This window comes from Alligator sinensis, unplaced genomic scaffold (genome assembly GCF_000455745.1).
Source record: "Alligator sinensis unplaced genomic scaffold, ASM45574v1 scaffold388_2, whole genome shotgun sequence".
NCBI classification, from domain to species: Eukaryota; Metazoa; Chordata; order Crocodylia; family Alligatoridae; genus Alligator; species Alligator sinensis.
This window is the reverse complement of record NW_005842102.1, coordinates 1-10,982: the sequence shown is the minus strand read 5'-3', so window position 1 is coordinate 10,982 and position 10,982 is coordinate 1. Positions and strand designations below refer to the sequence as shown.

Below are 10,982 nucleotides of genomic sequence, written 5' to 3'. Positions count from 1 at the left end.
CCGACAGTGCCGCCGCCATCTTGGTTGCGGGCATGAAGGGGGCGGTGGTGAGGCCGGGTGGCCGCCATTTTTCTTATGGGCAGAAGTGTTCCTTAATTGAAGCTGGCAGGCTTAGGGTTCCTGTCTCCGTCTTGGTCGCGCCCCTCACGCACCTGTAGCCGGTCGTTACCTGCTTATTCGCCGGCCGGGCTGTGAGGCCTAGGCTTCGTGCCCACATCAAAGATGGCGGGGAAACCTGATCCCTGCGGCCTGTTATCGCCTAGCAACGCGGCGCAGCCAGGCGGGAGCCGCCCCCGGCGCGCAGACACTGGCGAGGCCTTGACACCGGGGTGGGGGGTGCAGAGGAAGCAGGGGCTGAGGCCCCGGGGTCAGAGGGTACCGAGTGAGGTTAAGGGTCAGAGGGCACTGGGCGGGGTCGGAGGGTACCGTGTGAGGTCAAGGGTCAGAGGGCACTGGTGGCTTTAGGAGCCGGGGTCGGGGTCCTAGCAGTGACCACCCCTCGTGGTCGGCCCCATGGAGGAGGCGCTGGCGGGCGCCCCAGGGAGCTTCCTGCACCACATCCTGGGGCTCGGCCAGGCGCTGCCGGAGGTGGAGCCCCCCTGTGAGGCGCAGCCGGGCGCGGCCATCCTGCAGGACAGGGCGCGGGAGCAGTGAGTGTCCCCTGGCTCCTCCTGCCTCCCCAGGCACAGGGCGATGGCTTCCCTGCCTCGTGCCAGATGCCTGAGGCTCTTCTCCCCTCCCCGTGTGTCTGGATGTTGGGGGCAACTAGGCCACGTCATCGTGGCCCTGCCTGTTCCCCTCCCTGGGGTGCTGAGAGCCCCGAGCTGGCGAATGCTGCGGGGTGATTGCAGCACCCTCCTCCTCCGCTGCCCCTCGGGGGGGCAGCAAGCTACCGAGTTAATCATTGGAGTGGCCTGGGCAGGGCAAGCGGGTGTCATCTCCCAGGCATGTGTGGGGAAACCCAGTCCAAGCTCTTGGGAGGAATATGCTTTGGCGCCAAGTGACACATCTTCTCGTTGCAGCGCTTGCCAAGGCATGCAGTGCTTCTCCCAGGGCGAGTGGGAGAAAGCTGTCCTCTGCTACTCCAAAGCCATTAACCTGGACCCCCAGCAGGTAAGGGCTGCAGGGCCTTGCCAGGGGGAATGCAGAACGGGAGTACTCATGTGAAGGTGCGAGCTCCTGATGAGGCAGGGGCCATGGGGCACTTCGGGCCAAAGCCTGCAGTGCTCTTGTGTGTCTGAGGTGGTCTAACGGAGGGCAGAGCAGGGGGGTGAACATCAGCCCTCGTTCAGATCTGCTGGGGGTGCGGGGCTGACCTCACCTGCCCAGGTAAAGGGTGAGTGGATCAAGGAGGAGGCCTGTCTCTTGGTGAAATGGAGGGCTCCTGCGCTCTTCAGGCGGCTGTCTGGCCACGCTCTACACGCAGGTGGAGTTCTACGTGCAGAGAGCAGAAGCTTTTCTCCAGCTCTGCGACTTCCAGTCCGCGGTGCTGAACCTCCGGAAGGCTCATTCCTTGTCCTCACTGAAGGAGGAGTACCTCAACCGCATGGCCTTCATCCTCTGCCTGCAGGTGAGAGACCCAGGGGCCTCCTCTTGGCAGGCTTATGCCTTCCGTGCTTCCATGGGGACAGGGGCTCTCATGGCCCTGGGGGACAGCTGGAGATGCCCCTTGGAGTGCAAGACAAGGCAATCCTGTTTTTTAAGAGGAGCCAGTTGCTCATATCCCTTCAGCCACAGACCTTGCCTGGATATCTGCTGCGACCTGTTGAAACCTAGTCATCTGCAGCACGGGAAAGGCCAATGGAGCCTGTGCCTCTGCCAGGGAGGAGCTGTGTCTCTCCTCTAGCCTGGAGAAGTGCAGACAGCCATGATCCTGCCCTCATGAACTGGGAGCAGTGTGTGGGTGCCCAGGGTCAGACTGATTCTGAGCTGTTTGTTTTGCACCTGTAGGGTCAGTGTCTGTTTGACCAGCAGGTCTATTGGGATGCTTTGGAGTCCTTCACTCAAGCCTCAGAGCTGCAGCCCAACAATGTGGTGTATCACAGGAAATGGTAAGGCCAGGGCAGGCAGTTGGGGTAGGGTGGGAGTGGGGAGCAGCGGCAATCTTCTGCTGTGCTAGTGATTGCCTTCTTCCACTGGTTCCTAGTCCTGTCCTCTCTCTCTCTCTCTCGCTGTAGTATTGCCTGCCTTGCTGCCCTGAACAGATTCTCTGATTGTCTGCACCTGGTTAACAGAGACCTGGATCGAGACCCCAAGAACCCAGACCTGTACACCCTGAGAGCCAGGCTCTATGACCACTTCAACAAGGTGGGGGAGGCGTCTTGGCTGCCCAGGCTGTGCTGTGTGCAAGGCCTTCTCATGGAAGAAAGGCTCTGAGCATGTGGCCCAGCCAGGGCTCTAGTGACTGGGGATGGAGCCTCGCTTTGAAATTAACCCTTTGCTGGGTGAATTGATAGCTGCCTCAGTGGTGGGGGCACTGGTGTCCACACAAGCCTGTTTGAAGGACTGGCTCCTAAGGATATGCAAGAGCTCTGCTGCTCCATGTTTAATCAGGCAACTTGGAGCTTTGGGTGAGGGCATAGAGGTGGTTAGCGGTATGAGACTGAAGGATGCATGAGAGGCCCTGCCCACATGAGTCCTCAAGTGCAGCTTGGTCCTCTGTATTCCAGGTTCCTCTGTGCTACCAGGACATCCAGAAGGCCATGGTTCTGGAGCCACAGCATGAGGGAGCTCAGGCACTAATGCAAAAGCTATTGAAGCGAGCCCAGAAAGCCAAGGCTGAAGCTGTGAATAAGGCCCTAATGGGGGATCTGGGGGAAGCCATCCTCAAAATCAACTTTGCCCTGGAGAACAGCCCCCTGGAAGCTGAGTACTTCATATTCAGGTAGAGCCCCCACTACTGCCTGCTGCTGCTAGATAGCCATGGCAGTTTGAGACAGCTGAGTTGGGTCCCCTGTGGCATCAGGGATGTGGGACCCATGGAAGGCAGAGGGAGCCTGACTGTTGGCCCCCTGCTGTTTGGCTCTAATGCCCCTCCCTGCCCTTGTCTGTCTCCCTTCTTCCACGCCGTGGGACTCTCGTGCCAGAGGGACTCTCTATAGAAGGCTCAAGGATTTCAATGCAGCCATTGATGATTACATAAGGGCTGTGGAACTGGTTGAGGTGGGGGGACCAGCCAGCCTGGAGGTGCAGCACCAGCTCCTGCTCACCTACAATGACTTTGCAGTTCACTGCTACACCAGGGGCTGCTTTGAAGAGGCACTGCTGCTTCTGAACAAGGCTCTGAAGGCAGATAAGAATGAAAAGGGGCTCTATGTCAACAGAGGAGGTAATAGGGCAGGTCCTGGGCTGGGTTGGGCTGGCCTGGGCTGGGCTGTGGGGGGGGCCTCAGAGGCAGATCAGCTCACTTCTAAATGTGTCGCAAGCTGGAAACATCCGTCTGGGGTGGGAGAGTGCAGTCAGGGCTGGGCAGAGTGGTGCAGTGATACAATTTGGGCATGGCACACGCACAGGAGGTGGTGTGGAGGTGGCCTGGAGCAGAACAGCCCAGGGAAACCATCTTGGAGGCCCTTGTTAGCTGGATGTTCATGTGGGTGGCAGGCAGCTTTTCCCTCTAGGGTCTGTGTAAGGGAGGGGTGGTGCAGGCTTCTGTGGGGACTGGGAGTCAGGACTTCTGGGTTCCATCCCTACCCTTGTCACCGCTTCCCCGAGGGTGGTGTAGTCAGTCTGTTGCTTTGCTCCCCCATGCCCATGTCTTTGGCTTTAAACATGATGGCCCTGGTAGAGAGGCCAGGAGGACGAGACAGTGTTTGTGAGGTGCTTTGGAAGCAGGAAGGGCTCCATAGCTGCAAAGTAGTGGCAGCTGTGAATGACCCATTGCTGACGGACTTGAGTTAACACCATGCGGCTGGGGATAACCCCAAGCCTGTTCAGCCCTGTTGTGGGGTCACCCAGGCTCATTCCAGGGTGGAAGCTGTGTTTTGCCTCCCTGAACCCCCTGTGGCTGGTTGTATTGATTCATCCCATCCTGTCAGCTTGCTCAGCCATGCTGGGTGCTGCTGGCCAGCTGCCAGAGTTGGCTGAAGCACACATGGTTTGTCCAGTGGGTTGGGCTGGGAGGCGTGATCCAGTCTGGCCTTAATGTGTTTCCTATTGGTTTGAAGCTCCCCAGGCTGAGCAGCTGGGCAGCAGCAGTCCCTAGCTTCTCTCAGCCTCTGCAGGAACTAGATGGAGCCAAGATGCTTGGACATTGCCTTGTCCTTTGCTCAGCTGTCCTGCTCCTCTGCAGACTGCCTCTTCCAGCTGGGGGAGCTCTCCTATGCCTTGGCCGACTACCAGCAGGCACTGGAGCTGAGCCCATGGGACATGAGCCTGCAGCGCCGCGTTTCCATGCTGTTGGACAAGCTGGGGATGCGAGAACTCAGGAGGAGGTGTGTAGCTGTGGCTCCACCTTCCCTTCCCCTCCCCGCCCCCTTCCCTGCATGGTAGCGGCTCTGCAAAGCCAACTCTGCCCCACAGGCGGTACCAGCAGGCCGAGTCGTACTTCTCCAATGCCATTGACTGCGACCCTCGCCTGCCGCGGTACTTTCTGCACCGGGCCAAGAGCCGCATGGGCCTGCAGGAGGTGATGGGTGCCAAGGAGGATGTTGCCATGGCACTGTTGTTGGACCCTGCAGATGAGGAGGTACCACCCTAAGCCCGCTGGCTGGGGCAGTCATGGCCAGGCAGGGGAGATCTGTTTGCACCTGGCTTGCCCCTTCTCTGAACTCTTCCATTTAGGTGCTAAGTGGGGCTGGGCTGTCTTTCTCTTCCATGTTTATACAGCATGTAGAGTGGTGGGGGGTTCTTTGCTGTGCTCAGGGTCCCTCAGGCACTACCACAATACTTGTAACTAGGACTGGAGCCTTGCAGCAGTTTGTTGAAATAATAAACACTGGTGAAAGAGGTTTTCTGCTACTGAATGTAAAGCTGCAAAGCCCTGTCTTGCCATGGGCAGCTTTGTCTGCTGGGGCCTGTGTGGCAAGGGGTGATAAGGTGGCTGTTGGGAAAATGAACCCAGCCCAGAGTGGAAGGGTGAGACCCCTCAGTCCCCATCAGTGTCACTCCAACCCAGCTGACCACGCTCTGCAGGGAGGGTAGGTTCCTTTTCCCTGACAGATCTTGATGGAGTAAATGAGAAACAGACTCTGCACTTGAGTGGGATTTCATTGGGCCTGAGCAGTTCCTGTCAGGCTGCCCTCGCTGCAGGGTCACGCTGTTGAGCAGGGCTGGCTGGGAGCAGCCTGACTATCCTGAGGTCTGCCCCGAGCTTGGGAGAGGCAGAGCTGTGCCCGTCAGTACGTGCTGCTGTGCCATTCACCTCTGCCCTTTCCCTGCTGCAGGCCATGCTGCTTATCACCAGCCTCTTCCCAGGAAAGTCTGTCCAGAGCATCTTGAGCAGCAAGGTCGGGGACCTTGCCAGAGCCCTGTTGGATGCAAAGCTTCAGGCCTGCCCAGCGGACCAGGACCTTGCCAAGGCCCCCTGGTATGAAGCAGGCAGTGGGTGGGCACTGGGGGACTGGGCATGGTGTGGGGGCTGATGAAATTGCTGCTGATGGCTGTTGACAGTATTGGGGCTGGAGAACCTGGGAGTTGAGGCCCTTCAATCTCACTACGAGCAGATGTGTAGTCCTGGAGGGAAGGTGCTAGGGTCCCAGTGACACACTGGGGCAACTGCCTTCCCCTCACTGCGCAGAGGCATTGGTGCATTCCATTTGCCAGGGCTCTGCAGCGAGTCACTGGCTTTGCATGTCCCCTTCCAGTTCCCTGGCAGACCTGGAGGATGAGCTAAAAGAACCAGGCACTGGGAGCGAAGTGGCAGAGCAGCCTGCTAGCATCCTGTGGCATGCAGAGAACAGCCTCAGCTCCTGTACAACTGAGCTTGAATTGTACAGGAAGAGGTTTGCTTCTGGAAGCAGCGCGAGCAGAGTAAGTGCTCCCACTTGGCAAGGGAAGGGGGAGAAGCAGGAAGTGAGTGCCAAGGCCTCATGGCATACAGCAACCCAGGGGCCGCAGCCAGCAGAGGTGTACTCAGCCTACCCCTGCCCAGAATAGACTGTGTGACTAAGAGGTGGCTCCTGTCTCTCTATGTATCCCAGGGAAATGGAGAGGACTCTTCCCTGTGCTGGGTGCAGGTCCAGTCTGCTCAGGAGGCTGGGACTTGCCTCAGCCAAGCCCTTTCTCCAGGCATCATTGTCTACAAAGCACTGCCCTGGGAAACAGGCCCTGCTCCCCTGCCAGAGGTGAGCGTGGACAAAGTGCCCTGGCCATTTTGGGGGTGGGATCCAGCTCACGGACCTGGAAGGGGCTGAAGTGCACCCTGGGCCATGCCCCATTTAAGTTGCCTATTGAAGGCAGGCCCCTCGATTTTAGTCCTGTGCTTGCACTGAGAGTGAGTCTGAAGGTGCCAGCATCAGCTCCTCCATGTGTAGCTGCACCTGCCTGTCCACCCCAGCCCAGCACCTTGCCTGGCTTTATGGGTTGACAGGGGTGGGGGAAGATGCTGCTAAAGCCTACATCAAGAAAAGGAAGGGGCAACATGCTTAACAAGAAGCCTGTTAGTTTCACCTCGAGCTGCAGCAAGGCTGAGCTAGAGAGAAGTGACAGCAGCAAGGTGCTCCCTCCCTGCAGGAAGAAGTTCTGCTGGGGCCTTCTGATTGCAAGGGGGGAAGGGAGGGCCATGCTTTTGCAGCCTGCCTGCCCTGCTGTCCCCTATCCCCTGAGCACTGTCCAGGCAGCTTCGTGGATTTTAGACAAAAAGATGCAAGTGGCAGAGGGGGCAGCTGTGGCTTCACTGGGCCCTACCCTGGATGGTTGTGGTCAAGTAGAACAGCGATGCCCCTCTCACTGGACTCTGTTAGCCTCCCAAACCCCTTTTCTGTTATTCAAGCAGACACTGGGCATCTCTCCCTGCTCCTGTCCAACCTCATTCTGCCGTGGCAGGCAGCTGTTCCAGCCCGTTACATGGCTTCTTAATATTTCCTGTCTGCCCTGCCAGCTCCAGTCCAAAGGAATGACAGTGAAGCCAGGCCAGTTTCTTGACGAGATTTATTTTAATTAAGACCAGCGAACATTTCTGGAAGAGGCAGAATGTGTAACTATAAACCAGGATCTTGGTCCAGCTGCAGCTTGGGTGGGATCCCAGTAGAGGCTCATAGTGCTGGCTCCTGCCTCTGATCGAGGGAGCCAAATATGAGTGAGACTGGAGTGCTGCTCCACTGCAGTGTTGAAGACACCTTGGGCCTATGGGTGCAGGCCTGGCACTCAACTCCCACCTTGCACATTCACCCACCCGCAGACCTGTCAGCCCAGCTCCCAGCCTCAGCAGTTTCCCCTTTCTCTGAAGTCCAGTTTAACACTTCCTAGTGGGGAGCAAAGGCCAGTAGGCACCACGTAAGGGTCAGTGGCACTGTCCTGGGCAGTGCTGAGCAGGGAGCTACTGCTTGCTGTCCCTTCCACGCCTGGCAGCACTGGCACTGCTACGCTGAGTGGCAGCAGCTCTGCCAGGGCCAGCAGGCAGCCGGCAAGGGCCTGGATACCAGAGACCCTGCTTGCCTGGATGTGCAGTAAGTTCATCAGCTCTACAGCATGGAGGGGGCAGGGTGAAGACTCACCCTAGTCACGGACTGAAGCACAGTACCGTTCCTGGGGGGACTTCATAACCAGGAGGAGATGCTCGCTCTGTCTGGGAGGTAGGAACTGCTGCTCTGCGAGGGGGAGGCACTTGCCTGTACAGCCCTTGATGCTTCCCAGGGTGGCTACTGGCCTAGTGCCTGCAGAGAGAGATGCTATGTCCTGGGAGGGGAAGGCTGGCCACCATCACTCCCCAAGTCGCATGGTTTTCCCTCTGTGCCCTCTACCTGGTACAACTGAGGAGACTGCGACTGAGACCCAGCAGTGCATTCACAGTGAGAGAGAACCTGAGAACACCCAGTTCAAACGTGTGCTCCAGAGACTGAAGACATAACTGAGACCTGATGTGCACAAGGGCAGTGCTACAGGGTCCTGACACCAGCACTCACTGTCCAGGGAATCACGACTGAGGTTCAGGTTAAAATAAGGGTTAAAAATTCCATTAAAAACCACAGGAGGGCAGGACTCCTTTCCCTGCAGCTCAGCACAGCTGGGCTAGGATTGACTGTGAGAGCGGGAGGGCAGGCTGCCTGGTCCCAGCCCTGGAAGAAAGGTGGTGGCTGTGAAAGCTCCTTCCTAGTTCTTGCAGCGTACCCCTTCGAGCACATCATGAGCATGCCTGGCCAGTCTGTCATTACCTTCCAGGGCAAAGAATCAGCTGATAAAGTGCTGAAGGTCAAGTCACTTGTCTTTTGCTCCCCACATCTGGCTCTGTGGCGGGGCTGGTGGAAGAGGGATGAGCACAGCTGGTAGCGCTTGCATCAGTTGTGCTGTCTGCTCTCTGGGCCCATCCTTATGTTACTGGGCCCAGCAGCTGCTCCAGGTTACCTCCAGGGAGTTGGAGCCAAGGGGCAGACTTCCTGCCAGCCAATGACCTGGAGCCACTGCACACTCCCTTGGCAGGCTAGTCCTTGCGTTAGAGGAAGAAGTTGATGCGCGAGGCCACAGTTTTGCAGCCAGTGGATGAGAAGACCTGCTCTTCCTCCGGAAAGTAGGAGATGCTGTCGGACACTTCTTGCACCACTGCTGGCAATTCCTCCAAGCCCAGCTGGGCCAGCTCGTTCACCACGCACTGCTTCACATGGTGCCGCCTCAGTGGGAAGAAGGGCACGAAGACATCAATGAGCTGCTCCTGGATGATTTCAGACTTCCAGAACCCGTCTGCAGGGGAAGAGGGAGAGGCCGAGGGGCTTTGAGCCGAGAGCATCTCTGCCCATGGAGCGCTGCCCTAATGGGCAAGGAGAGGCCCCCACCAACCAGGAGGAATTTCTACATGCCTGTGGTGCCCTGACTACAGACAAATGCATCTGCTCTGGTTTCAGCTTAGGAGAAGGAAGAGCCACATCCTTCCTCAGAACAACTCCATGCTCTCCAAGTCCTGCAGTTCCCATCCCAAGTGCTGACACTTCAGGCTCCCCCTCCTCCCCACCTCTCTGAGGCCCAATCCTGAGGGGCAAGCACCAAGCAGTGCAGCCACAGTGAGCTTCAGGTGCTCAGTGCCTTTCAGGATCAGGCTCTCAATTAAACTTTTCCTGGGCACTGCCTGCCTCCTACTCTACTCCTTCCAAGGGAGCTGCTGGCTCTAATAAGAGCGCTTCTTCCACGTGCCGGATTGACCTACTCAGCTCTCATTTCCATCTTCCTGATAATTTCTACCAGGCCCACACATCTCAGATGCCAATGATCTGACAACTCAAGATGTGGTCTAGCGCCCTCCGCTGGTGCCAACACGCACTGAAAACCCAACTCACTCTCCGGATTTTCAAACACAGCTTTGGAAATGGCAGATTCCAGCTCCGGCAGGTTGATCTCCTCTGGGTCCTTGCGGGCACGCCACAGTTCCAGCGCCATCCGATTGATCTGCTCCTCTCCTGCGTTGCTGAGCAACAGCAACCAGAAGAGCAAGGCAAGAAGTTAAGAGAGATATTCTTATAATCTTAGAAGTGGTGCTGCACTGCAGAGGCCATGCTGTGAGTGACAGCATCTGAGAGCAGCCTCTGTCCTGCCTGCCTAGCCTGTGAGAAGTTACCAGGCAAGAGCAAAAGCAAAGCCCCACGAGACCTTGCACCTTGTGTTACTAAGGTGAAGGTAGGATCTCGTGGACTTCAGCAGAAGCTCAGGCCTGACAGGAGGTAAAACCCCGAGCTGCATCATTCAAACAGGGAGGAAGGTTCCCTCATGTCACCAGAGCATTCAAATGCTCCCTCGCCCAGTCAGACCAGTCACTCCTACCTGATGAAAATGAAGATGGCTTTGCGGTAGTTGGTTCCAAACACAACCCATGAGGGCCCCAGGAACGGCTTGATCACGTCAATGAGCCCCGGGTACATCTTATCCATCTCATCGAAGAGGAACACCGAGCGCCCGCAGCTTGTCAAGTTCCCCTGGATCCAATTCCTTAGATTTTCCTGCGGAAGATTTTTTTTTTTTTTTAAAAGGCCTGTGAGTGTCGAGAGCTTGGGGTGGAGCCTGAGTTACCACGGAGCAAAGCATATGTGGATTCCTCAGCTTGGGCCTACGATGTCAGAAGCAACTTTGTAGTCTGCCCCCTGCTCTCTCTGCTACTGGGAGTGTCTGCGCAGCACAGTGCGAGAAGCAGCGCTGATGAAGTGTGTTTGCTAAGCTCTGGATTTCACCTGGTGAGCTGGTCCTGCTTTAATCATCTTGTTACAAACCGTTTAGGGAGAAGGCACCAAGGGTGCACTGAACTGATAATCAGGAGAGGTTTAATACTCCGACTCCAGCAGCAAACCTATCCTGCTGCCCTCTTATCCCTTGTGGCTTGGCAGGGAGATGCCCTTTCAGCTCTGGGGGGGTTGGGGGGTGACAGGACTGCCAAACCCATGGCTGGTTTCATCACCAAGGGGGGAGCCAAGCCACGGTTTACACCGTTCTCCGGTTTAACGTGTGCGTCCTCTCCTACTTCCCCTCTGAAGCGCTTCTGTGCGGAGACAATGGGGCTGCCAAAGTTTCCTCCCACTCCGGAGGGGAGAGGCCAGCAGCGCGGCTCCTGTGCGGGCTGTGGCCGGTACGGAGGGGAGCGCCCCGAGGAGGCGGCTGGGTGGGGACCGGGGTTCGCTAGGCGAGCGCTCCTCACCCAAAAGCGGGAGGCGAGACTAGATGCAGGGGTCACGCACACCCTCGAGACGGGCTGTGCTTTAAGGACGACAAGCGGAGGTACCTGGTGCCGCGGCAGGCGCTCGGGGCCGTGCGGGAAGTGCAGCGCGGGCGCGAAGCGGTGCACGTGGGCGCTGCGGGCGCCGTCGGCGAAGAGGGCGCGGAGCAGCGCGGTGCTCAGCAGGGTCTTGCCG

At 57.7% G+C, this 10,982-nt stretch overlaps 3 protein-coding genes across 7 annotated transcripts in view; 1 reads left to right on the top strand and 2 right to left on the bottom strand.

Moving 5' to 3' along the window:
• The window catches only part of PTRH1 (peptidyl-tRNA hydrolase 1 homolog), a 6,110-nt gene extending 5,892 nt beyond the window's left edge, over nt 1–218 (bottom strand). For both annotated transcript variants that reach the window (XM_006024297.3, XM_025205014.1), the window contains exon 1: nt 170–218. In XM_006024297.3, the coding sequence (XP_006024359.1) occupies nt 170–217 (48 nt within the window). In that variant the 5' untranslated portion in view covers nt 218. The remainder of the gene's footprint in view (nt 1–169) is intronic.
• Nucleotides 198–6,097, top strand: TTC16 (tetratricopeptide repeat domain 16). 4 transcript variants are annotated; one of them, XM_025205010.1, is made up of 11 exons: nt 198–329; nt 1,023–1,113; nt 1,427–1,570; nt 1,951–2,051; nt 2,178–2,307; nt 2,670–2,884; nt 3,087–3,328; nt 4,289–4,430; nt 4,519–4,684; nt 5,382–5,524; nt 5,802–6,097. In XM_025205010.1, the coding sequence occupies exons 1-11, from the start codon at nt 223–225 to the stop codon at nt 6,091–6,093; spliced, it is 1,773 nt and encodes a 590-aa protein (XP_025060795.1). In that variant the 5' UTR covers nt 198–222; the 3' UTR covers nt 6,094–6,097. The 4 variants fall into 4 exon arrangements, with proteins under 4 accessions (XP_025060795.1, XP_025060794.1, XP_014375740.2 ...); XM_025205009.1 differs by lacking the exon at nt 198–329 and adding an exon at nt 482–650; XM_014520254.2 differs by lacking the exon at nt 198–329 and having other exon boundaries at nt 508–1,113.
• A 494-nt stretch (nt 6,098–6,591) lies between these two features.
• TOR2A (torsin family 2 member A) lies at nt 6,592–10,891 on the bottom strand. Its single transcript, XM_006024296.2, has 4 exons — nt 10,769–10,891; nt 9,904–10,079; nt 9,423–9,550; nt 6,592–8,832 (listed from the first exon to the last, which is right to left on the bottom strand). The coding sequence occupies exons 2-4, from the start codon at nt 10,008–10,010 to the stop codon at nt 8,588–8,590; spliced, it is 480 nt and encodes a 159-aa protein (XP_006024358.1). The 5' UTR covers nt 10,011–10,079; nt 10,769–10,891; the 3' UTR covers nt 6,592–8,587.
• Nucleotides 10,892–10,982: the final 91 nt, after the last annotated feature.

Coding starts and splice junctions, on each gene's coding strand:
- TTC16 (XM_014520254.2), top strand. CDS start 694: ATGGCTTCCCTGCCTCGTGCCAGATGCCTGAGGCTCTTCTCCCCTCCC. Junction 2,885..3,086: donor GCTGAGTACTTCATATTCAG/GTAGAGCCCCCA, acceptor CTCTCGTGCCAG/AGGGACTCTCTATAGAAGGC. Junction 4,431..4,518: donor ATGCGAGAACTCAGGAGGAG/GTGTGTAGCTGT, acceptor TCTGCCCCACAG/GCGGTACCAGCAGGCCGAGT.
- TOR2A (XM_006024296.2), bottom strand. CDS start 10,010: ATGGATAAGATGTACCCGGGGCTCATTGACGTGATCAAGCCGTTCCTG. Junction 9,551..9,903: donor GCCATCTTCATTTTCATCAG/GTAGGAGTGACT, acceptor GCTGTTGCTCAG/CAACGCAGGAGAGGAGCAGA. Junction 8,833..9,422: donor TGTGTTTGAAAATCCGGAGA/GTGAGTTGGGTT, acceptor CTTCCCCTGCAG/ACGGGTTCTGGAAGTCTGAA.